At 47.8% G+C, this 27,285-nt stretch overlaps 1 protein-coding gene across 2 annotated transcripts in view; it reads right to left on the minus strand.

The window, feature by feature from the left end:
- Positions 1-27,285, minus strand: part of SHC3 (SHC adaptor protein 3) — a 174,766-nt gene that overhangs the window by 67,776 nt on the left and 79,705 nt on the right. For both annotated transcript variants that reach the window (XM_036261564.1, XM_036261565.1), the window contains exons 3-4: positions 4,933-4,996; positions 3,344-3,463 (exon numbers count right to left, since the gene is read on the minus strand). In XM_036261564.1, the coding sequence (XP_036117457.1) occupies positions 3,344-3,463; positions 4,933-4,996 (184 nt within the window). The remainder of the gene's footprint in view (positions 1-3,343; positions 3,464-4,932; positions 4,997-27,285) is intronic.

Here is a 27,285-nt window from a genome sequence, read left to right on the forward strand (position 1 = left end):
GGATACATGCCCAGGTTGTGGGCCTGGTCCCCCGTGGGGGGCACGCAGGAGGCGGCCAAGCTCATTGATGTTTCTATCTCTCTCTCCCTCTCCCTTTCTCTCTCTCTCAAATCAATAAAGGGAAAAAAAATTTTAAAAAGAAATCATATTTGGTGAGCATAATGCATAACCATTGTTGTTTGCGCGTATATTATCCCTTTGGCTAAGAGAACTGAAAGGGAGTTAACTAACTGAAAGCATGTGTTTTTGCTCTGAGGCTGTTTCATCTTGTTCTTCTCCCTGGGAGCCCTGCAGGGGGAGCAGGCACTACCCTTCTGCTGTCTGTCTGCACCTGGAGGGAGTGTCCTCCGGGCTTGATCTGTTTGCTACAGCCAGGCCCTGAACTCAGCCAGGCGGGACAGCCAGAGAGATGTGAGCTTCGGCTCCTATCGAACCACGCTCATGATGTCCGAGCTGGCATCCCCCGGGGCTCACTCCCACCCACCTGAACCAAGGGCAGGACAGTGAAAACTGGCACAGTCAACCAGGCCATATCCCAGGATAGAGAGGGCCAGCCATGGTGACCTCCTCCTTTCTGGTCTAAGTTTGCTTCTCTTTATTTTGAATAAAGAGAAATTAGGAGCTAAGATCCCGCAGAACTCAGGACCAGGGTTTCAGGATTCCTTAAAACAAAACATGCAACCTCCACATAGAGTAAGAGTGGATGTGGACCTGAGGGGACCAGCCTCTGTTAGTCACCATGGGCGCTCAGACTGGGACAGCTCCAGAGACAGGCTGAGCCTGTTGAAGTTACCTAATCCACCACTTCCCTGACAGGTTAACCCATCCCTCAGAAGCACCAATGAGAAAAGACAAGGAATCATCTATCACTCGAGTGAGGACAAAGGGATGGAGCCGGAAGCGGCATCCAATATATCCAAACAAAGCCCAGACATTGCCTCTTGTTTCTACTCTGGGTCTAGAATTTCTTTCAACGTCTTGGGTGGGGTGGGTAGAGCAGAGAAATAAATGGGGCTGGAAATGTTGCTTTGTTTGCCTGGGGAATTTGAAAAGTCATAAATAAGAGTAAGTGTAGCAACATAAAGGTACTCCTGGGCATCCCTGATGACACTTGCCAGAGTCAGAAAGGGGATCATCCCTGTCCTGTGGACTGCCCATCTTTCACAGCGTGGACACATCTGATTTCCAGTTCACACTGCCAGCACCTTGGCCCAGGCTGAGTGGGGCAGGTGAAGGCACTCATATGGTTACAAGCCTTTCACCTGTTCATATTCAGGGTGACTACTCATATACACATTTGAGCCCTGATGTTAAACAATTGCCTGTAATTTTTTTTTTTTTTTTTTTTTTTTAACAAATATCCCTGGGAAAAAAGCATTTTCCCTTGGCAAGCTCTAAATCAGGTCAAATAAAGACAGCCTTGACGTTAGCGTAGGTAACTAGTTAGTAGTCACAAAGGAAGGGAGCAAAGGGCATGAGATGTTTAAAAAAGTCTAATAACTAGGGAGCTGAGTTAAATATCAAGCCTGACTTAGGAGGAAGCTGTAACACCCGCATCTCCCCAGGACAGAGCCAACCATCATCCAGGACGAGGGAGGGATGAAACAATAAGGTACAAAGTCTTCTGCTGGACGCATGCCCAGTAGAAGCCAAGCTGCCGCAGAGGGAGGTGCTTCTACTGTGAGGCATGTGCAGTAGGAACCAAGATGGTGACCAAAAGGGGTGGAGCCTAGCCTGGGAAAAGGATCGCATTGGATGAGAGACACAGAACACTAAATATCTAGGAAATGGATTGGTTAGGGGGAGGACCCAGCACAAGCCCACAAAGGGTTGGGATATTGATTGGTTAGTTTAAAAGAGGGCCGGCCCCATCCCAGGCCCCAGATAATGTAATCAAAGCTTGGCAAAGGCCTCTGCTCAGTAACAGGTCTCTCTTTGCAGCAGCCATGCAGGCGTAGCAGCCTCCTTGAGGCCCAGGTACAGCAACCCAGCGGGAAAAGAGACTAAGCTAGTCCAATGTGGACAGAGACTGAGTTGGACTGAACCGAACTACACCCAGCTTCTGCTGGACCCATGGAACAGAATTTCTGGACCCTGGCCTTCCTTCTGAGATTGAGGAAGACGCGGCTGGACTACTTACAGCCGGACAGAGGGAGATGAGGCACCAGGAACCTGAAGGCAGTCTTTTATTTCTCCCGCAATAAATCTTACCTCATCCGCCCTGGCCGGTTTGGCTCAGCGGTTAGAGCATCGGCCTGCGGTACAGAGAGACCCGGGTTCGGTTCCTGCTAAGGGCATGTACCTCGGTTGCAGTTTGTCCCCGGCCCTGGTTGGTCGTGCGGGTGGCAGCCACTCGATGTGTCCCTTCACATCGATGTTTCTCTTTCTCTCTCTTCCTCTCTCTCCCTCCCGCTCTATCTGAACAAAAAATGGAAAAATGTCCTCGGGTGAGGATTAAATAAATAAATAAATAAATAAATAAATAAATCTTACCTCATCCTTCCATGCGTGAGCCCTGAAATGCTTTTCTTGTAACCCTGCAAGGGTCGCATTTCCACCAGCAACATTGAAAGTAGGGTCTACCAGGGAATGACCAAACAGGCCATAGAATGATATCATGTAACGATTTTTTCTAACTGAAGAGACTAAGGACCAGAGAAACCTGAAAGAGGCACACAGCGGAGAAACCCAGCCACCCTACACAGAACGGGCCTCAAGAAACATGGTTGCTGCCTTGCCTCCATCAGCAACTAACTCCTTATGTGCTGGGAAGCCACCAATACGCCATATCACATGAACCCTATGACACGACCAACTGTGAGAGGCCCAAAATAATGACCAGCTAAAAAAATAATAATGTTGCCCTGGCCGGTTTGGCTCAGCGGTTGGAGCCTCTGCCTGCTGACCAGAGAGTCCTGGCTTTGGTTCCTGCTAGGGGCACGTACCAAAATAATAATAATAACAATAATAATAATGTCAATTAAACCACAGCATGCCATTCATTTCACAGAAAATAAAATGTGGGCTGTGGAACCAATGGGATATGGCAGAAGAGAAAACAAAATAGGGCAAGGCCACTAAGAGGAGACTTCTGCACATACGTGTACCTCTTTCTGCATTATAAGTAGATCAATGACTTCATGCATTAACCTCAAAAAAAAAAAAAAGAACTTATAAAAGAATGATAGCCAGTCTATCTGTCATACTGTTGGGGACCCTTCAAAGTAGCCAGTCAAGGTTGCAGACTTGTGAAGGCTTTACACAAGCGTGCTCCATGGAGAGCCGGGGAAACACGGATTGTGGGGGTCCCTGAGCAGGGCAGGGGGCCTGAGTGCCTACAGACCTGTTTTGAGTCCGGCGTCCGAAGGTTCAGGCTAGCAGTGGATATGGTCAGGGAGATGTTCATGCCCGCAAACTGGAGGTTACTCTTGCCCAAGATGCTGGACAGCATTTTGCTTGGAGGCTGTGAAAACAAGCACCATTATTTTCACTTTTGAGTCACTGGAGGCCTCTGTGAGGCCTCTCTTGTTCCTATCTGCTACACCCCCAAACCTCCACCTTCCCGCCCTCATTAGGCACATGAAGAAAAGTGTGCTTCGAATAAGCTGCGGGAGGGCGGGGATCGGACTCTAACACAAAGATTCTAGAATGTGCCCTGTGGGAGTCATGAAACATCCCTGCACACACTGAGATCAGGGGAAGGCAGAGATTGTCAGTGTCCAGGCAGCTCGTGTGGGACGCGTCTCGTGGCGTGACTTGAAGCCGGGGGAAGGGCCCAGGCCGGGGCCTGAAGCTGTGCACACTCAGAAACCAGCCTCATCCCTCCAAGAGTGAAACCAGTCAGGGCTGGACTAAATCAGTCCAACTCCGCGGCTTATGAGCAATCCCACCGGAGTCGTGAGAACGCTCTTTGCTGCAGGAATGGAACATGACTGCTCTGATGGGCACATCCCCTGGGTCAGAGCACACAGGGTGGTCCAGTTAGAACACAACAGGTCTGCAGCCAGCACAGAATGGACAGACTCAGCTCGGCTCTAACTGGTGCACCCATCAGCCCATAAGAAATGTTCTTGGCACACGGACCGACGGGTTGCATCCTCCAGCCAGGCATCTTCTCCTTGGGCACTGCATGGGCACTGCCAACACTTGTCTCTGTCCAAACCTCCAATCTTTCTCTTTAGATTAGAACACCCCATCTGATATGCCAATCAACCTAGTTCTTAACCAGGGGGCACAACTTGTGGCAGAGCTGCCTGGGCCCTGATTAGTATACCTGGGATGGAGACTAGAGGTCAGCATCGTTTCCCCCACCGGCGCCCACCTGTGCCTGTGGTCCCTGTGTGCTGGGGACCCTGTATTATGGTGTCTGCACCTCTCTCCCCAACTCCATTTTAAGGATGTCATGTTAGAGCTTGAAATTGGCCATGGTGGAAGTATTTACGCCCCAGAAACTGGCAAATACTACATATACAGTGTCTCGGTCCCCCAGCCCTGAGAGACAGCTGTTAAATTTTGACCAGCTCACTACTGAGGGCCTCTGCCACAGAGCGTTGTTCTAATGAAGTGAATGAATGGCTCTACAGGCTTGGAAGAATGTCTGGCCTTGTTTTGCCAGGCTGCCATCATCACTGTCCTTACATTTAGGCCCACAGTGCGTCACCAGGGTGTCCAATTTGGGTTGGCAGTGATAGCCAACTGTCCCCGTCAACCACGTGGCAGAGAGAGAGAATCTAAGCTCTTCCTGTTTTCAAAGTGACAAAAGCCACTGCAGCTGACCCCCTGTAGACTGAGGAGTGCCTTTTGGTTTTCCCTGGGCAACAACAATGACAGTGACAACGCCAGGCCAGGGGCAGAGAGAACTGAACCGCATGTGTAATGAAGGATGCTGAGAGGTGACAGAGGAGACACGGATGCAGAGTGAGAGGACAGTACCTTTCTCTTCCTGAAGGCTCCCTTGGTGCCAGGGACGGCTTCACAAACACGGCTGATGGCTTCCCTTCAGAGGACAGGAAGAGAGATCGGTTTTACCATGTCAATCAGGATTACAGAACCTAGACACCCTCCAGGTGCACACCCCCGGGGGAAAGAATGGCCTGTGTGTTCCAGCGTAGAAAATAGACCCGCCAGCTCAGGAGTCACCCAACCTGTCCCCTGAGCAAGACAAAGCGGGCTATCTTGAACCTCTGGCTGGAAGCAGCCCAGGGCTTTCTGTGGAGGCTGCATCCCAGCTGGCGCTGTGTGAGCGTCCGTTCCCCTCGCAGCTTTAGTTTCTGCTTGTTTGCACGTTTGGTTAGCATCCCCTTGGAGAGACTCAGTACCCTTCTGGCTGTTCTGTTCACGGTGATGGCAGGGCCTACTGTGCACCAAGTACTGCTGTTGATCAAGAGCTCTCCGAATGAGTCAGAAGGGAATGAATAGAAACACACCCCTCTGAGTTATTCCCAGGGACGACGGAAAGACTCTGAGATCCTAAACTAAACTGCAGAGGGTGGAAAAAAGAGGTTAATCAGTTAACAGCCTCGAGTCAGATCCAACTAAAAACTTCTCACCTTCCTGAATGTGTGTTGAAACTTAGGGCCAACTTTGGTGACTGTTTCGGCTCTTATATATAGAGAACAGCCGAGCACCAGACTCCACCATACCCTGCTGCACATGCACTTTCTGATGGCCCACAACCAATCCAGGATGCTGTACCCACCCCAGAGCTGCCCCACATCCCCTTTCTCACCCCCTTTATCTGTAGTCAATGTAAGTTCTTTCAGAATAACTTACATCGTTCTCTCCACACTCATGGTGTAAAAGAGCCCCATGAATCCCAGGACAGCACACACGCTCATCCTCTCCATCTGCCCTGTGGCCGGTGGTTCAGACAGCAGGCCCCAGAACCTGGTCCTTGCACCGGACAGAATATAGCTCACAAAGGCTTCATTTCAGAAATGGGCATCCTCAAAGGTTTTCATTACACAACAGCTGCTGTAGTTAGTAAATATCATGAAGGTTGGTTCCATGGAGCGGGCATTTATTGAGCAGCTACTTTGTGCCGGGCACTGTCCTGAAGAAGGCAATGCATGTCCTAGGTCCTGAGGGGGCCTGGCAGGAGGTCAGGTTGCAGGGGGTCTGGCCCCCAGGTCTGTATGGGACAGAAGACCACAGAAGCAGAGGGGAGGAGTGCAAAATTGAGACCACAAGGGGCCTCGGGTCAGGAGGATGAGGCTGCCGTAACTACTTGAGAGCAAACAGAGCCCAACCTTGTGACCCAGCCTCAGTGATGAGTGACAGGAGACTTGCCGAAGTCAGGAGCCGGAAAGAGGCTGGGTGAGCCTCCTAACTCCCACGTGGGGAAGGACAAAAGAGAAAAAGAAACCACAGAGGTTCGGGGACACACTGAATAATGGAAAAGATAATGGGTCCTCAGAGTCCACAAACGTTCTCCGCTGAGTACGTCTTGAAATTATTTTCTATCCTCTAGAAGAATAACGATCACCACAATACATTGCTTTTAAGAGAAATACGACCTTGTCAAATTCGGTAGGAGACTGTAAAGACAAGCTTCCCATTCGCCATTACTTCGTTGTAGAGTGCAAAGAAGGAAACACTGCTCTGGAAGTTCAGATACCACGAAGACCGTAGACGCTGAGTCACCATGACTCAGAAGAAGTTGATTTAAAAGAAACAAATGTTTCTTTTTAGTCATTTATTTTAGAATAATATTCTGACCGTGGTTCTATCCAAATGATCATCCCAAGTACTTTCTAAAAGTAAATTCCTGTTGAAGGTCAAGTTGTCTCCCTTAAACAACCACATAAACCTCAGTACCTATATTTTACCTGTTTAATTTTTTTTAAAGTTTGATGCATCTCTGCCCCATACTTGGTATATTTACCTAAGCTAATTCTCTGACGGTCCTAGCAGGCTAGAACAACATTTTACAGCAGAAAGTCTCCCACAAGTCATTTCTGAAGTACCCCGATTACGCTTCAGATTTCTTTTTCCATCCACAGACATGGAAGATAAGAGGGGGAAATCAGTATGGATGACAGTTTTCCAGGAAAAAAAAAATGTTACCTGTCTAACCTGTGATCTAGATTAGATGCCATCCAAGGTCCCTTCTAGTGCTGCCAGCCTGGAGCTTGGGCAGCAGGTTGGCTACTGAAGTGTCTGGGAGAGGGAGAGGGAAACAACAGATGACCATTAAGAATAGGATTGTGGCCCTGGCCAGTTTGGCTCAGCTGTTAGAGCATCGGCCTATGGATCAGAGAGACCCGGGCTCTTTTCCTGCTAAGGGCACGTACCTCGGTTGCAGTTTGTCTCCACCCCGGTTGGGGTTGTGTGGGTGGCAACCAGTTGATCTGTCTCTCTCACATCGATGTTTCTCTCTCTCTCTTCCCCTCCTCTCTCCCTCCCGCTCTATCTAAAGATAAATGCAAAAATGTCCTCAGATGAGGATAAAAAAAGAGAGCGAGAGAGAATAGGATTGTGGAGAAGACACTGCAAATAATCAACACACCCCACCAAAAAAGTCCTCCCCTAGAGAGGCATGCAAGCATTTCAGGGCAGAGTTAGAGATGCAATCTTTTGTCCTTAAAATATGCCAATATAAGAAATTCCGGAAAGTTCTCAGAGCTCATGGACTCAGGAAAGTCCTAAAGATCCCCTTGTGAGCCAGCCTTTAGACTCCCCAAAGAGGGGTTTGCAAATCGAGCTGCTTTTCCAGAAAATGCTCTCCCTTCTCGTTGGCATACATTTTTTTCTGGTGTTCACGTGATAGTACGTGTGTGTAACTCTCATTCTAATGAGGCTGACGGCATCTATTTCTATTTGAAATAGAAATGTGACATGACTATTAATCATTGTAATAGTTAGATGAATGAAGTTGGTAATTTGAACTCCAAAGTCTAATTTTAAATGTAAGAATTCTCAATGTCTTTCCTTACTGTTTAGTGCCCTGCCTTTTGGTGAGCAGCACTGTTTCAATTTGTTCATTTAGCAATCATCATTGAGCTTCGTGTAATTCCATTTTGTCTCAGCGTGAGTCTCAGGTAGCAATTTTGCCCTCTTTTTAATAATAGAGATTGCTTCTTAATGTTCTGATCGGTGCAATCCCGTTTCGGTAAGCTGAGCCTTGAGCTCAGGGCTCAGCTAATAGGAAAACGAAATAGTTGGCACCTTCTCGGTTATCTGAAAGTAATGCCAAATGCTGACCCCCACTTTTTCATGACATCACCATCTTCCTCTACTTGGCGAACATTCTCATCATTAGAGCTGGCAACATTCACCTTCATAATGTTTTCATTGGAATATAGCAGCTCTGAACTGAAACCTTTGAAACTATGTAGCACCATCTTTCTCCCTATGGGTCCATCTCATACGATCTCTCTCTCTCTCTCTCTCTCTCTCTCTCTCTCCACAGACTCAATAGACAGAGGACGTGTGGGTGATGTCAGCACTCACAGGATTAGATTAAATAGGGGCGGGGCAACAAGCAAACACATGTAACAGCAAATTGCAATCAACTTCCTAAACAAACAAAAAGGAGAGATACATGTAATGAAGAGGATCGGAACACATCACCCCCAAACAGGCCTCTTTTGCATAAAGATTATTTTAAGCGCAAGGCAACTGAGAAGCAGCAGATTCAAGAAAAGCTCTCTGTCCTTCCCTATTTGCCAAAAAGCAGGACATACATTTGTAAAGGCACACCCCTCCCCACTCTACAGGAAGGACAGAAGTTTATTGCTGGAGACAACTCGAGACCCTGATCAGCCCTTAGACGCAGCAGAGGGGTCTGCATGGCAAAGCTTGCTACTAGCCCTCATCTTCCATTAGTGCCCACACTGCACCCGCTTGCCTGCCCCCACTCTGCTGCCCAGGCACCCAAACTCCCTTCCTTTGTCTTGTGCCCCCCGTACAGATTGATTGCTCTTTGATGAAGACGGTATGTAAGCCTAAATTCTAAATACTTTTTTCAGTTACTCATAACTGTTTCCCTGCCTGCACTGCATGCGTTATGCATTCATCAACCGTTTGTTTTTCTCCTGGTAATCTGCCTTTTGTCTGATTTGCAGGCCTTAAGCCAGGAAACGTAGGAGGGTAGAGAAAAATGTTTTCCCTCCCCTACAGGAATAAATGTGGTAACACATGTCAGGAGGGGGCAAGAGCTACCCAGGGAGGGGCATTTGGGTGACTGGGCAGCTATCCAGGGAAGAGTAAGTGGGGTTCCTACCTTTTGCCTTATATGCAAATACATTCTCTGTAGAGTGCAAATTTATTTGTGATGAAGCTGTAAAACTACTAAAAGAAAACTGGGAGGACATTTTAAAATCTTTCAGTGAAAAGATGATTCAAAATCCAGAAAGCACCGAAGAATATATTGACACATTCAATAGCATAAAAATAAAACTTTATACATAAGGGGGAAAAAAGGGTAACATTTCATAAAGAGATCATTGTTCTGATATCAATCAATAAGGAAAACATCAAAAGCCTAATGGAAAATGGGCAAATTATATGAGCAAAGACTTCACAGAAAAATACAAATGGTTCTTAAAAATATGAAAAGGTCTTCAGCTTCACGCATAAGTACACAAATTAAAGGCTACACGCCAACTCCTGTTTTCACAGCCAAACGTTTAAGTTTGATAAGACTCCACGTTGGTGAGGAGGTAATCCGCATAGCCTCCCTGGGGGCAGATTGGTGAAATGCCAACAAAGGGGCCCAGCAGCTCTACTTCCTGCACACACCCCAACATACTCACAGACGAGCTGGGCCTCGTGTGCACCACCCATGACTGCAGTGAGGCTTCCAACAGACTGATGGGAAAAAATGATGTCTAACACGGGGGCCAGCTCAAAACATGATGGCACCCCTAGATAACAGACTTCCAGTGCTTGAAGCTGGCAGTGCCCTCTGCCCTCTCTCCTCCCTGGTCCTCCTCAGCCCCCTGCATGCCAGGTACAGTTCCCACTGGCCATCCCTGCAAAATCCCCAGCAACCTCCAGGGCACCAGATCAGTGGGCCATCTGCTGTCCTTGCTCCCTTGACACACTTCCTTTTCTTGGCTTCTTGACTCCTTGCCCTCTGACGCCCTCTGCCTTTGTGGGTGCTCTGGTCTGTTCTTTGCCTTCTCTATGATAGGCCTCTGAGGTGTGGGAAGTCCCAGGTTTTCTAGTTCATTCACTTTCAGACCAGGTCCTCAACCACTAACAACCTTCCTCATAGTCCTATTTCAGTCTAAAATGCCCGGTCCCAGCATAACGTGAAAGCTTCCTCCCTCCTTCAGAGCACCCTGGGGTGGAAACCGCCAGGTGGCCAAAGAAGGACGGTGCCACTCAGCCTCTGGCTGAAGCTTCCGACACTTTGCCGGGGGGGGTGGTGCCCAGGGAGAGGTCAGGGCACAGGAGGGTTGCCACCAGCCCCGGGCTAAGGCTGCAGGGACATCTCTCACAGGCACCCTCCTTGCCTCTTTGAAGACCCCTCCCCAGGAAGACAGGGGTGCCTGTGCCACACACCCTCCCCGTGTCCACACTGTGGGCAGCTCCAGCCTCTTGCTGCTGGCATGGCCCCAATCTCTGGCAGAAAGTCCTCCTGAGTGGGTCCCATGGGCTCCTGGCCCACATAGGGTGGCCTCAGTCCCTAGCATCTTTGCCTGGCTGTCGGCAGGAGGCAATTTCTCCAAAAACACACCTACTTCTGCTTCAGACTTCACTGGAGTGAGTCCATCATCCCCTGGACCCCTGAACTTTGGGCAACACATGCCAGAGTCTGAGTGATCTCCTGAACACCCTCACTCTGTCTGAAGTTGGGGGTAAGGACCGCAGGGCGTGGGACTCTCATCAAAGAAATTCTCTCCACAATCCCCAGCCCGGTCCTGTTATAACTTCCCTGTTGGGAAAATAGCAGCAACATTGATTCCCACCCCCACCCCCATCTTGTCTTCCCAAGCCCTTCTCGAGTGGTCCCACAACAGAGGCCTCAAGAAGGCTGGGGCCGTGTCCCCGTTGGGTCTTCATCCCATTTTACTCTGCGGTGGCTCCATCCACTCCATCCTGAGGTGTCTGACCTCCAGTTGACCTCTCCACTTCATTGTCTTCAAGTCCTCTCAGACCAAATGTTGTCAAACAAGCCTTGATTGTTCCCACCAAAATCATTCCTCCCCATCTCTCCACAGCAGAAAACATGGCCCAAGGCCCCCGGGTCTCCCCTGCCCCACACCCAGGAGCTGTCCTTGATCCCCTGTGCCACCTCCAACCCAAATCCATCCCAGCCCCGACCACCATGAAGAAGACACGACAGTGTGTTCTCAAGACATGTGCAGAGGAGACTGAAACACTGGAGCACGGGGGAGGACCACAGAGTCCGCCGTGTACCAGGAGTTACTACAGTGCAGTTCTGTCCTTCGGAGAATCGAGAGCAGACACACCAGCCAGCACCAAAGGGGCAGAAGCCCAAGGGCGGTGGAAGAAGGTCTCATGAGAAGGTACAAGTGGACCCACGAGCAGAAAGCGGCGTGGCGCGGTGATGGGACGGTGAGGAGTGGCCTCGTGGAGCAGTGGGTGTGCCAGGAAACGGCAGCCTGGGGCCAGATTTGCAGAGACATGAAACACAGGTGGAGGAACTGGGCATTGAGACCTGGGTCTGCAAAGCATTCGGGGATGTGCTGGGAGCGGCACAACACGGGCCCTTGGGGCAGGGCTGCCGTGACAAATGGAAGCGAGTGGACAGTGTTTTAGCAGCTGTGTGCTGGAACCAGAGAGGCTGAAAGACAGCATTCAGGGAGGTGAACCCAGACTTTGGTGATGAGCGCGACAATGAAAAGAGGCCCATTTGGAGAAGAAGACCTGAAGGCCTGCCTAATGGCAGCAAGTGACAGAGTGGCGTCATCGATCCAGCTCACGCTCATCGTAGGGACAGTCTCTCTTCTTCCCAAAGAAACATGAAAGCAGGTCATTAGCTCCATCCTGAAGCCACAAGACACAGGTGGGCAGTGTCTGACGCCCAGCAGGACAGACCCAGGGGCTGCCAGTCAGGGTGGGCGGGCACCCGGAAGCCCGGCGCCATCCACGGCAAACAGGCGGTGTGCTCCCAGCTCTGATCATCTGAAGCGTCCAGTACAACCAACCATTCAGCAAAACATATGACATTAATTTCAGGAATTAAAAGTATTTTAAGCCCAGCCAGTGGGGCTCAGCGGTTGAGCGTCGTCTCATGGGCTAAGAGTCCCAGTTTGATTCCTGGTCAGGGCACATGTCCGGGACACACCCCAGTAGGGGGTGTGCAGGAGGCAGCCAATCAATGTTTCTTTCTCTCTCCCTTCCTCTCTCTCTAAAAATCAATAAAAATATATTTTTTTTTAAAAGAAAATACTTTGTCCTGCCAGCGTGGCTCAGAGATTGAGCGTCGTTGACCCAGGCACCAAGAGGTTGCTGGTTCGATTCCCGGTCAGGGCACATGCCCAGGTTGTGGGTCCGATCCCCAGTGGGGGGCATGCAGGAGGTGGCCAGTCGATGTTCTCTCATCAGTGTTTCTATCTCTCTCTCCCTCTCTCTCTAAAATCAATAAAGAAAGGAAAATTACTTTTAAAAAAAAGGAAGTACTTTAAACTCGATTTCTGAAAAGTAATTGTATCAAAATGGGTTGAAAGCACGTAAACCTTCTAGCGACAGGTAGCCACAAGCATACACGGAGCCATGACTTTTGCAACCTGTGTGTCAGTTGAGAAGTCAGGGAGATGCCACAGCGGCTTCCTGAGAGCTCAGCACTCCGCAGCCACCCCTGCCACCGTTACCCTGACATCTCAGGGTCTGCAAGACAGGCGGACACAGTGGGCATCCATCAATACTGGCCGATTATCATAAAACAGATGCAAAAAATAGTATCGTATCAGCTCACATAAAAAAAAAAATCCATTGGGAAACAGGCAAAGAGATTCCTCATCCACACTGCGAGCCTGCAAAGAATGTATGGACCGCAGAGTAAGGGCCAACTATGCACTATTGAAGCTAATGCTCCTTATGGTTTAAAGAACTTTTTTTTTTTTTTTCTTATTGATTTGAGAGAGAGAGGAAGGGAAAGGAAGAGAGAGATAGAAACATCTATGAGAGAGAACATTGATTGGCCGCCTCCTGCATGCCCCACAGTGGGGATCAGGCCCACAACCTGGGCATGTGTCCTGACCGGGAATCAAACCAGAGACCTCTTGGTGCATGGTTTGACACTCAACCACTGAGCCACAGCGGCCAGGCTAACGAACTAATTGTACAGTTTGCTCAAGGTTCCAGGTGGTGTCACAGACATTTTTGACAGATCGGGGACTGGTTTTATTCTTTCAAACACTTCCTATACATTCCCTTTTCTCCTTCAACATTCTGTTAGGCTAGAAAAAGTCTTCTGCTCCCAACCCGACTGCTCCACGATGCTAAAATCCAATCAGAGACAGAAAGGCACACCTCGTAATGGCTCCTCCAAGCAGGCACATTGTCATAATTGAACCAAGTTCTCCGGCAATCAGGATGGGCCTGCCCAGCCTCGTGGGGCCACAGCCTTCGGAGCTGATCTGGGGGGCTGGACGGGCCGCCCGCTGCAGCTGGAATCCACAGACCCTGGAGACCCTGTGCCTCTCCCCTCGCTGCCAGACTCAGGTCACTTCTCTCTTTAGAGAGAAGCACCTTCTGAGATCAAACACCACAAGCATTGAATAACCCAATACCACTAAAATCAACTTCCTTATACCAAAGCCGGGTACAATCAAACCTGACCCCAAAGCAAAAGGGACTCTTCGGGGCTAACAGTGTACCAGGGCCTGTTCTATGTGTTCTCAAGTTATGGCTTTGATGCCCAGACACCCTGGAAGGCTGGAACGCTTGTGCCGGTTTCCTAGTTAAGGAAATGAGGCACCGAGGAGCTAAGCGATGTAACGGAGCCTGCTGAGCCAAAGCTGTGGGACAATGATGCCATGAGCCCACAGTTCCAGAGCCGGGCCCAGACAGGTCCTTAGAGATGGTGGTTTTTCTGAACACCAGCCCATGGACCTTAGGAGAGCCCATCCAAGTGTTCCCGAGCAAGGCCACCTGAAACAGGCTTAGACTCGAAGTCCTTACAGTCACAAAGCCACACGAGACCTCAAGGCCAATGCCAACCCACTAGAAGTTTGAGGGTGTGCGAGAGGGGGCCCATGGAGCCAGAAAGCAGGGGCCATGCTACCCCCGATCTGCCCCCGGTGGATAAACAAACCTTGGTGACTGGTTGGTGACTGTGCTCAGCACTGAAAACAGTGGCCTGTGGACACACACACCACCACCAGCGAATCTGAGCCTAACTGCGCTGCGCTCTAACTGCGCTGAGAGCGCAGACAGAACAGAGCATGCGCTGAGCGAGTCCACGTCTGTGCAGACCTTAGGAAAGGCGGACTGCTCTGCACTCCTGGCCGCTGGGTGGCTGGGAGGCCGAAGGGCTGTTGTAATGCTCCCTGGGGAGAAGGCTGTGTCCCAGGAAGCTCAAGGCAGACTTCCGTGACACAGTATCTCTTTAGCTCTCTCTAGTCTCAGTGGAATGACATCAACCTGGACCAAACACCTGGTCTCCCCTCAGTCTCCTCTGTTCCCTTTTCTTTGTGAAATGGCAGCTGACTCACGGTGGTGCCTGGCCGGCCACTTGGACACCTAGGCCACACCTGCTGCGTTTCCCAGGGAAATCTTTCCCTTTGGGATACTGCGGACGGATAGACACAGGACTCAGAGGCGGCAGCTAAAAATAGGTTCAGACGAGGGGAGGGTTTGGAATGCAGCCCTGCTGAACAGTCTGTGCCCCACGGAGACACGTGGCTGGAATTATTTTCGGTGTCATCGTGACATTTGGAGGTCTCAGAAACCTTGCTAGCTGGGGAGAGACTGCCGGTCAGGGAGGGGTTAGCCCATTCTTAGCGATGCACAGGGCCCAGAGCAGGCTCTGCTGCGCAAACCGCCAGCCCACAGCAGCCTCCTCCGCTGACCGGGGGAGCATTCCTCTGCCTTCAGGACCCCAGGCATCGAGGGGCCACCCTTCGACGTCAGAGCCCCGTGGAATTATCCCACCCAGTTAGTCTTACACTGCTCAGCCTGCCCTGCCCCGCCCTCGCTGCATTTCCTCTTGTGGCCACACCGGACTGACCAGCTTAAAAGGATACAAAACAGGAGGCCTTACAGGTTTCCATTAAGTTTCAGAGAAAGAGAAGAAAAAAAAAGTATGATCTTTTCATGATTAACTGTGCGTGGTGGTACATCTAACTTAAAATCCTTAGGGAAAAGAAAAGTACGGGAGGTAAACAGAGCTCGTCTGTAACAAACCGAGAGAAGCAGGCTGTTAGTTGACCACCCGCCAAGGATCAAAGCAAACACTCTCATTAGCCGGGAGGGAGGGGAATGCATAGGTTTCATTTCTCCTTGTTGGCTTCCAACACAGTCCATTTCTAGAGGCTCCATTTTCTGACTGTGTCCCAGGCAAGACTCAGGGGGAGGTGGGTGGAGGGAGGTCACTTCCCAGGCTCCACCCTCTCTCCACCCAAACCACTCATGTCTAGACTTCTAAATAGACAAGATCAGAAAAGGTAAACCATCATTTACCTTACCAATGGGGACACAAAAACAATTCTGAACCACAAAACACATAGTGACATTGGGCAATTTTTTTTAATACGTTTTTGTTTATTTATTTTTACAGAAAGAGATACATAGATCGGCTGCCTCCTGCACGCCCCCTACTGGGGATCGAGCTGGCAACCCAGGCACGTGCCCTGACCGGGAATTGGACTGGGACCTCTCAGCCCATGGGACAACGCTCAATCCACTGAGCCATATTGGCCAGGTTATTGGGCAAATTTAAATGGTCATTCTTTTCGTTTCTTAGCATAACTCAGATTAAATTCATAGATAGTCAGATTAAACTGTGCCTAGGCCCCTGGGCTTGCTCTTCACAAATCCAAGCTGCAAAATACACACCTAAAATTTAGGCCTTTACTTGTCTTTTAAGTGACTACGTTTGGGTATCAAACGTCAGCATTGTAAACCCTGAGAAAGAAGACACCTACTAAGAAGGGCTCCTGGTGATTAACTGAACTCAAATAAAAATAAAGTCTAGCAACCATTTCTACACCAGGGTCTCTCACGCTAACTGCACTCTAGGGAGAGGCCTGCACTGAACTGCCTGACTGCACCGCGTTCTGCCATCTGAGCCAGTCCTTATAAAGGAGTTCCTGGAATCCTATGTGAACCAAGAGGACCGAGGCTTTCCCCATCCAATCAGAGCTGTGCAGCTCCAACCAACCAGAGCAACTCTAAACGGACCAATCAGAACAGTACCTTTTGGGCCAATCAAGCTTTGGGATTTGGAGAGCTCATTTGCATGAGGACAGACCAGTCAGGGACCCTGTCTCTGGCCCTCCAGAGTACACCTTCCCTTGCCACTGAAGACAGGAGACACGTTTCGCAGCTGAGCTGAAGCACTGAAGATGCCTTGCGGGAACAGAAAGGAGCCGACCAGCACCGCACAACAAGCCTGCGCGGAGCAGGGCTGTCCATTGGAAAATGCCTCCCGGACGTCATGCTTCACAACTGAGCTGTTTTGCACTAAGTAAAGTTTCCTTCTTCACTGCTCCCCAAAATGGGGATTCCTGTTGGCCTTGAATTAGCGCCAACAACCATCAGTTGGCAGCATCCACTCGAGAATTTGGCACCGGTTTAGGATTGGGAGGTTTGGTAAAATTCTACAAAAAAGTCCCCTTATAATGGACTCCTTATTTTGGTCAGTATTTTCTCTCTAAATCGAGAGGGTCTTGATCACCACTGCACGAAATACCTCCCACCTTCCAACTTTCAGTAAGAGAGGATTTAAAAGAGCATGATGTGAAAATCAGTTTAGTCAGCAAACTGCCCAGGAAATCCCAGGTCACAATGGACCAGACTAGGGTGAAAAGTGGATGGAGTGGCCTGTGGGCAGGTGAGGTAGGACTTGCTTTGTTTAAATAAGCTTTGCATGCGCTGGGCAGTTTTACACAATGGTTAGAGCGTCAGCCCTTGGGCGGAAGGCCTCAGGTTCGATTCCCAGTCAAGGGCACATATCTGGGTTGCAGGTTCGATCCCCAGCCCCAGTTGAGGTCATGCAAGAGGCAACCAGTCGATGTGTCTCTCTCACATCGATGTTTCTCTCTCTCTTCCTCCTCCTTCCCTTCCACTTTGTCTAAAAGTCAATGGGAAAATATCCTCAGGTGAGGATGAACAAAAATAAAAAAGAAATCAGCTTTGCACAAGGCTTCTTGGGGACACAAACCCACCTCACAAAGACACACATTGACTTTCAAAAATAAGGACATGGGGCTTGAGCAGCCCTCCAGATGTTAGAGGTATAGAAATGCCTCCCGAATCCCTCCATCCATGGCCTTGGCAAGGAACAGACATGCATTCCTTCCCCAGTGAGACCCTCTGGTTCCTGTGCCCACAGGATTCCCAGGGTGGTCATGGGGGTGCACGTGTGAATTCTGCCCCCACCACCTGAGCTCAGCCTGTGTGGGGTTAACGATCACACCTATGTCACGGGTCTCCATGAGAAATTGAAATGAGATCCTCCATGAATCCAGAGCTCCTAACATTAATAGTACCTGGCATGGGGCAAACACAAAATAACCATCATGCTTTCATCCTCAGTATTCGGATCAAAATGTCAAGTCCACATCTTCCTTCAGAACTGAAAAAAGAGCATTAATTCATGCAGGCTTGTGAACATGATAGATTATATATAATTACAGCTGTGAGTATATGAGAGACTCTATGTATATACATGCACATATAAACACAGAGAGAGACAGAGTCAGAGACAGAGAGAGAAAGAGAACTGTGAAGTCTTGGTAGCTAATTCAGGCTCCAGACACGATATATGTTCACATTGGCCATAATCTCCTTCATTTACAGACATATGGTCCCCAGAAACATACGGTCTCTAGAAAATGATAGGAAAACAAGTAGATTCATGTGTGAAAATAAGCTATTGAAAAGTCCACTCCGGGATTGGTATTAGCAGCTTTATTTGTATTCGTATGTGCAAGAGACGATATTAAGAAGCTGTCGGGATGACCTCAGGCGCTGCTCGCTGCCACGTCCGCCGCACGCACACACCCCCATCCACGCACACGGGCACATGTGCACTCATCGAGTGGTTCCAGGCATGCTTAGCTGCGGCGCACGAGTGCTCAGGAAGTCATTGGTGAAATCAGAATTAAAACTAATTTTCCTGTTTTCCAATCAAGGAGAATTCGACGAAGGCAAGCAGGTTACAGCGGAGTGACTGTCAGTTAACACAGCAAGTGCCACCTCTCTTTCCGCAAAGACAGCTCAGTCCTGTTTCCTGGGTCCTGAGGGAGAAGACCACCCCTCGCAGCAGGAGCTGTTCCAGCAATGGCCTCTGGCGTGAGGGGACTTAGTGCAAAACTCTGAGTCAATCAGAGCAAATAACTGTGACACCCGGCGGCACTGGGTAAACTGAAGTGGAGCCCAGGCTCTGGGGGGCCAGCTCCTGGAGCTCCCCCTTTCAGGGCCACTGCTGGGGGTCACCAGGAGGAGCCCCAGGAGCCCAGCAGGAGCCCAGAGGAGGAGAGGGAGAGCCAAGGGTCCACTTGCCTGGTCCAGAATGTCCTCCCTGTCACCACGTCATTAGTAATAAGCCAACTGCAGACTATCCTATAAACGAACCCTGTAAGACGAGCAACGTGGAATACAAGACGCCCAAGTACACAGTCCTAGAAATAACTACTCCATGGACACAGTGGCTGTTTCTTCAAAAACATGTTTAATAGCAGGCAAAGAGCAGAGCAGGCAGAGGTCACCAGTGAGGCGTGGGGCCAGGCTGACACCCAGAGGGTCGGAGGGTCGGAGGGTCGATGCGGACAGCTCCCGAGGGGTGGGGCGAGGCGGAGGGCAGCGGGCGCCTCGCAGAGCCCTCAGTGCGCACACCTGCAAGGCAAGAGAGAAAGTGGTGAGTCCTCCTGGTCTGTCAGCGCTGTATCCATGGGCCTGGCGGGACACAGTCCCTTTTCTGTTCTTAGGGACTGCTCTGTGGGTGGCCTTAGCTGCAAGGCCCTTCTCAGTCCTCGTGCCTGACTTAGTGCCCATATTTATCTGTGTCTGTGTGATGTAAGCAGAGTCCTCCTACTGGGCTTGGGAAGGAAAGGGCAAGAGGGAGCAGGTGAAGCGCTAGAAGTCATGGTGGACACCTGCAGAGGAACCTGCGTGGTGCTGTGTAAGGTAAGCCTGAGTGCAGCGCAGCCCAGCGTGGCCGTGGCTCCCTGGGAACAGACTCAGCGGTAGGAGGGGAGTGCGCTCGCTCGCTCGCTCTCTCTCTCACTCTCTCATTTATACACTCACACTCACACACAGTCACACTCATTTCCATACATTCTCACACACGCATATACACATTCTCATCTATACACTCATATTTTCATACACTCACACACCCTCACACATTTTCATACACTCACACACACTCTCATACACTTACACACATTTTCATACACTCACATCCACTTTTATACACTCACACGCTTTCCTACACTCACACCCACACAAAGTCACACACATTTTCCTACACTCACACCCACACAAACTCACACACACTTTCATACACTCATTTTCATAGATACACATTCATACACTCACTCACACACATTTTCATACACTCAGACACACTTTCATACACTCACACACACACTTTCATACACTCACACACACATTTTCATACTACACACTTTCATACACTCACTCACATACTTTCATACACACACACATTTTTATACATACACTTTCATACACTCACACCCACACCACACTTTTATACACTCACATTCATACACTCACACATTCATACACCCACACACATTCATACACTCACACACACTCATACACACACTTTCATAGTCACACACTTTCATACACACACACTTTCTTACACTTGCACTACTTTTAAACACTCATACACTTTCATACACTCACACACTTTTACACACACAAACTTTCATACACTCACACTCACACATTTTCATATACTCACGCATACACGTTTATACACTCACACACACTTTCATGAACACACTCACATTCTCATACACTCACACACTTTCATATACACACGCTTTCTTTCACACACAATTTCATACACCCACACACATTTTTATGAACTCACATCCACACACACACTTTCATACACCACACACTTTCATACACTCACACTCACACTTTCATAAACTTACACTCACACACTTCCATACACTCACACACTCACACTCACACACTTCCATACACACTAACACACACTTTTATACACCCACGCACACTTTTATGTACTCACACACTTTCAAACACACACACTTTTACACATAGGTGCACACTTTTATACACACACTTTTATACTCACACTTTCAAACACTCACACACACTTTTGTACACTCACACTTTATACAATCGCATTCACACACACTTTTATACACACAAATTTTATACTCTCACCCCCACACACTTTTATACACTCACGCACATGTTCATACACCTGCGCACACTTTTATACACTCACACTCACATTTTCATACACTCACACTTACACACACTCACTAACACACACTTTCATACACCCACACATTCATACACTCCCTCACACACTTTCATAAACACAGTTTCATACACTCACACCCACACTCACACACTTTCATACACTCACACCCACACACTTTCATACACACACTTTTATACACATACTTTCATACACACATTTTATACAATCACACATACTTTCACACACACTTTCAAACACTCACACCCACTTTCACACACACTTTTATACACACTCATACACTTTCATAAAAACACAATTTCATACTCATACACTTTCATACACTCACACACACATATACACTCTCACACACACTTTCATACACATTTTTATACTCATATTTTTTTTCAAAAAACACTTTTATACTCACACACACTTTCATACACTCATACACAGTTTATGAAAGTGTGTGTGCATAAAAGTGAGTGTGAGTGTATAAAAGTGTGTGAGTGAGTGTATGAAAGTGTGTGTGAGTGTATGAATGTGTGTGGGTGTGAGTGTATGAAAGTGTGAGTGTATAAATGTATGTGTGTGTATGAAAGTGCTTATGAGTATGAAATCATGTTTGAGTGTATGAAAGTGTGTATGAGTGTATTAAAATGTGTGTGTATGAGTGTATGAAAAATATCTGAGTGTATGTATAAAAGTGTGTGTGAGTATAAAAATGTGTGGTTGTATGAAAATGTGTGTGTGGTGTAAGAAAGTGAGTGTGAGTGTATGAAAGTGTATGTGTATGAAAGTGTGAGTGTACAAAAGTGTGTGGTTGTGTGAAAATGTGTGAGTGTATGAAAGTGTGTGAGTGTATGAAAGTATGTGTGAGTGTATGAAAGTGTGTGTAAAAAGTGTGTGTGAGTGTGTTTCATACACACATTCATACACACACTTTCATAGACACTCATACATTTTCATACACTCACTTCATATACACACTCACATTTTCATACACTCACACACACTTTCATACACACATTTTTATACACTCAATTATACTTTCATATACACACTCATACACACATACTTTCAAACACACACACTTTCATACACTTACACACATTTGTATACACATACCCATTTTGATACATACCCATTTTCATGCATATACACTTTCATACACACACTTTCATATACTCGCACACTCTCACACACTTTTATACAGTCACACTTTTATACACACACTCATACACAGTTTCATACACTCACAAACTTTTATAAACACACACATTTTCATACACTCACACTTTCATACACACATTTTCATACTCTCTCATGTACACACTCATACACACATACTTTCAAAAACACTCACACACTTGCGCGCACACATTTTTATACACACACTTTTATACATTCACACTCACACACTTTTATACACTCACACACACTTTCATACACTCACTTTCATATATTCACACTCACACACACTTTCATACTACACACACACAATTTCATACACTCACACACACTTTCATACACACACACTTTCATACACTCACATATTTTCATACTCACGCACTTTCATACACACTTACATACACCCACATACATTCACACACTCACACACACGTTCATACACTCACTTTCATACACTCAGTCACACACATTCATACACTCACACCCACACACTCACACACTTTCATACACTCACACAAACTTTCATAAACACTCACACACTTTCATACACACATTTTCATATACTCACACTATCATGTACACACTCATACACATACTTTCAAACACACACGCTCATTCACTCACATACTTGCATACACACATTTTCATACACACACACTTTTATACACATACTTTCATACACTCACACACTTTCATACACTCACACTCACACCCACTTTCACACACACATACTTTCATACACATGCACATATTTTCATACACACACTTTTATACACACAGAGTTACATACACTCACACACTTTCATACACACACATATTTTCATACACTCACACACTATTATACTACACACATACACACTTTCATACACTCACACCCATTCATGCACACACTTTCATACTCACACACTTTTATACACTCACACTTTCATACACACTTTTATACACACACACTTTCATATGCACTTTCATACACTCACACTTTCATACACACACTTTCATACACTCACTCACACTTTTATACACACATATTTTCATAGTCACACACACACTTCCATACTCACACTTACCCACTTTTATACACCCACACTCACAAACTCTTTCCTACACTCACACCCACACACTCACACACACTTTCATACACTGACACTCATACACACTTACACTCACACTCACATACTTTCATATACTCACACTTTTATACATTCACACTCACACACTTTTATACACACACTTCCCTACACTCATGCTCCCACACTTTTTTACACTCACACTTTTATACACTCACACACTTTCATACTCACACTCACACACACTTTTATACACACACATACACACATTTTTATACACTCACTCATACACACACACACGTCCATACACTCACACTTACCCACTTTTATACACTCACACTCACAAACTCTTTCCTACACACACCCACACACACTTCCATACACTCACACTTACCCATTTTTATACACGCAAACTCACAAACTCTTTTCTACACACACCCACACACACTCACACACACTTTTGTACATTCACTCACACACTTTCATACACTCACTTACACACTCTCATACACACACTTCCATACACTCACACTTACCCACTTTTATACACGCACACTCTTTTCTTCACTTACACCCACACACACTCACACACTTTCATACACTGACATTCATACACACACTCACACTTTCATATACTCCCACTTTTATACACACACACACTTTAATACACATATTTTATACACTCACACACTTTCATACACACACGCTTTTATACACTCATACCCACATACACTGAGACACACTTTCATACACTCAAACTCCCACACGTTTTACACTCACACCCACACACACTCACACACTTTTATACTCTCACACTCACTTTTATACACTCACTCACACACTTTCATACACACACATTCATACACTCACACACTTTCATACACTCACTCACACACTTTCATACACACACCCTTTCATACAGTCACGCACTTTTGTACACACACACACTTTCATACACTCACATACACTTTCATACACACACACTTTCATACCTTCTCACACTCACACACACATCCACATACACACGTGGTGACCCAGCCCCTGTGGGAGGCACAGCTGACCCCGCCTCCTTGTGCCCCCACTGAGATGTAGGTGTGGATGCCACTCCTTCTCGTTATGGAGAATAAAGGAAGATTAAAATAAAGAAATTAAGCTCAGAGCAGGTGCTACACTCCTCTAAAATTAGACTATCAGTGGGGTCACATCAGAATCCAACTCTCAGGCTCCAGAGCAGGACTGTCCCACTTGAGCACATGGTGATGAGGGTCACATGGCCATCTACCCTTGTGACAAGAACCCGGCCACACCAGAATGAGGAGCACCCAGCCACGAGTGTGAGATCATGCCCCATCCCCAAAGACCACACAATCAGGGGCAGCACAGTTTTGGCATCCAGCTGCCTGGTGCTTCTGGGTGATGCTGGGAACAGTCCCAGAGCTCCACGCCTTCACCTCTCATGAGAATGATCAACATCCATGACCTGCCTTCAAAAGCTGCCCCAGCCTATCGTCGGGTCCACACACAGTCCTATAACACACGACGGGTAGGAGCCCAGCACTGAGAAGGGTTAGGCCTGGCCCATCAGACACAGGATGTCACTTAGAAGTCATGAGGCAGGGGAGCAAATATCATGTTCTTAGGAAGTGCAGCAGTCCCCAGCTGGTTCTGAAGACCACAAAGACAGCGCTGGCAGTCGGGTCAGCCTGAGCTGGCCCTTCCCTCTCTGGGGGCTGAGTGTGTGCCCAGCAGCCCAGATCCTGTGGGCAGGGCACAGAGAAGAAGAGCAAGCTCTGCCAGTGGGCTCAGTGCCATCCATCCAGTGCACAGGAGAAGGTGAGACCAGCTGTGTGGCATGGTACAGAAGACCAAAGCACACTGTGTGATGTGGCAAACGCCTCCAAGTGAAGCGGGACAGTAAGAAGCTAGGGAAGTCCTTGGCAAATGGAATAAGGAAAACAGACAAAAATAATTAAACAAGGCCAAAGGATTTGAACCATTTACATTCAGCCCATGAATCACAATGTTTTATCTTCCCAAAACAAGGACACTTAGGAGCAAATAGTTTACACATTCCAGACCATCCTGGAGCAGACTGACCTCAGCCTCAGGACCTCTTCAATGATGTTCTTGATGACATTCTTTAAAAATGAAACTAACCAGAAAATACCCCTGACCCCTCTACAAGCACATTTTGATGAATCAACATATTGGACACACCTGGAAAGCTAATGAATATCTGTTAAGACCTCCCCTAGATTCCTGCTGGCTAAAGAAAGATAAAAAGCGCACTGTCTCTAGAGCACACCAAAACCTTTCTACATTAGGCATGTATCTCTGCTATTTCTCCTAAACTCTAAGGGTCCTCACAAGACTTGCCACCAAGGGAGAGCAGGCAGTGGCAGCTTGTCCTGGGCTTACCCACTCCAAGGTCCCCCTTTTCTATGACTTTCCAGTGAGCTCACTTCTGTCACTGTGATCTTTACTTTTTAGTGAGTGTGGCTCACTTATTTCCTATAACATTTCTAAAAAGCCAAAGCAGCCCTGCCTAGGCTCTCTCCTGTTGCTTCTTCTGCTTTGTTTCACTGCCCCCAACTTTAGTAAACACACTCTCAAAATCACTTGCACTTGTTTTGTGAAATCTTTTCTGCACAAAGTCAAGAATCCACACGCTACTGGCCAGCCTGAGGCAGACCCATTCTGCACCACCCCCACCCCCATAACAAGGGAAAGGTAGGCTCTTGGGCCTTCAAGGTGCAGGGTCAGAAGAAGAAACCTTCACACCTGAGCACAGCTGAGCCCTGGTAGTTTTGGCAGCTCCACTAGGCTACCTCTAGAGTGGACCAGGAGATACCAGGGTGGAGGATGGGGGGCAGCTACTGAGGACAGAAGGGTGACCCAGAGCAGGACTAACAGGGAACCAAAGAAACAGGCAAGAACCAACCCCATGTGGGTGGGGCTGTGAACACTGGGGGAGATTATGTTGTTGAAGTGACATAAGAAAAAAAGACTGGGAATTAACACGAGAGTTTGGTGACAGAGAGAGAAACAGGAAAGGATCTTTTCCTTCTAACACAGCAAGCACAGAGAATAAAGATGGGGGCTGGGGTGAAGGTGGGAGCCCCACATGCATCAAGGCCAAAACAGAGTGACACAGGGACAGGCGTGACACATGGCATGACCTGCCTGCAGACAGAGTAACAGGACATTGAAGGACATAAGCAAGATCCAAATGAATGGCACTCTACCATGTGCCAAATAAAAACACACAACACTATTAATTGTCAATTCTCCCAAAGCAGTAAGTTAATTTGGTGATCCTTGTCATCCTAATCAGACCGGTCTGCCCTGAGCAAAGAAAGCAGGTTAGAAAGCAAAGAAAGTTCAAACACTGTGAAGAATTTATTTTCAAACAGGGAAGAACAGCCAGAGGCACTGCCTCCTACTGGATCAGACACCTGACTGCAACACCACCGGGTCAGAACCAGCCATTAATGGCACACGGAAAACAGACCCACCAATGGACGGCGGCAGTGTCCGCAAAGAGCGCCAAGTGTACAAGAGATTTAATGGTGGATAAGGTGTCGTTACATGTGAAAAAACATCCAAAAGTCAAAAGCAAAGTAAATAAAAATATGAGAAAGTCATTACTTTCATCTCGCAGTGAGGGAGATATTCAAGACAAGTCATAAAGGAACCATTGATAGATGTACTCTAATAAAAAATTGTAATTGTATTGTGTGTGTGTTTTTTTTTTCTATATTGATTTTACAGAGAGAGGAAGGGAGAGGTAGAGAGAGATAGAAACATAGATGAGAGAGAACACCGATGGGCCGCCTCCTGCATGCCCCCCACTGGGGATTTGGCCCACAACCTGGTCATGTGCCCTGACCAGGAATCAAACCGGTGACCTCCAGGTGCGTGGGTCGACACTCAGCCACTGAGGCACACCGGCCGGGCAAAAAGTTGTAATTGTATTGTAAAATATTTCAGCACATATCAAATATGCAAAAAGCTCCCACAAATTGATCAGGAAACAAGGAAAGCCCAACAGAAACGTGGGCAAGTCACGTAAGCAGGTAATGTACTAAAAGAAATGACACCAGCCACAAATACATGTTACAAGGGGCCACCTTTCTGGCGCACAAAAATCCTCAGAGGGAAGAACAGCAACATTGTTTTGACCATAAAGGTAATAAAAATTAACAACCTTAGACCCAGGGCTGCACGGTTGTGAAGAACCAACGGGCAGCTTGGTAACTGGCCCGAAACGGTGCGAACCGCGGGCCCCACCACAGCGCACATCCAGGGGCGCGCAGCAGCCTTTCGGCGCAGATGGGAGCTGGAGGGCACCAGGACTTCTTGGGGAGCTCAACAGTCCCCCCCTCTCCCGCCCCTCCCCGGGTCAGAGCCACACCACGCGAAGTGGGGCCGGACGTGGTTCTGCGTCCGCCCCATCACCAC

Source organism: Molossus molossus, unplaced genomic scaffold (genome assembly GCF_014108415.1).
Source record: "Molossus molossus isolate mMolMol1 unplaced genomic scaffold, mMolMol1.p scaffold_m16_p_14, whole genome shotgun sequence".
In the NCBI taxonomy this organism is placed as follows: domain Eukaryota; kingdom Metazoa; phylum Chordata; class Mammalia; order Chiroptera; family Molossidae; genus Molossus; species Molossus molossus.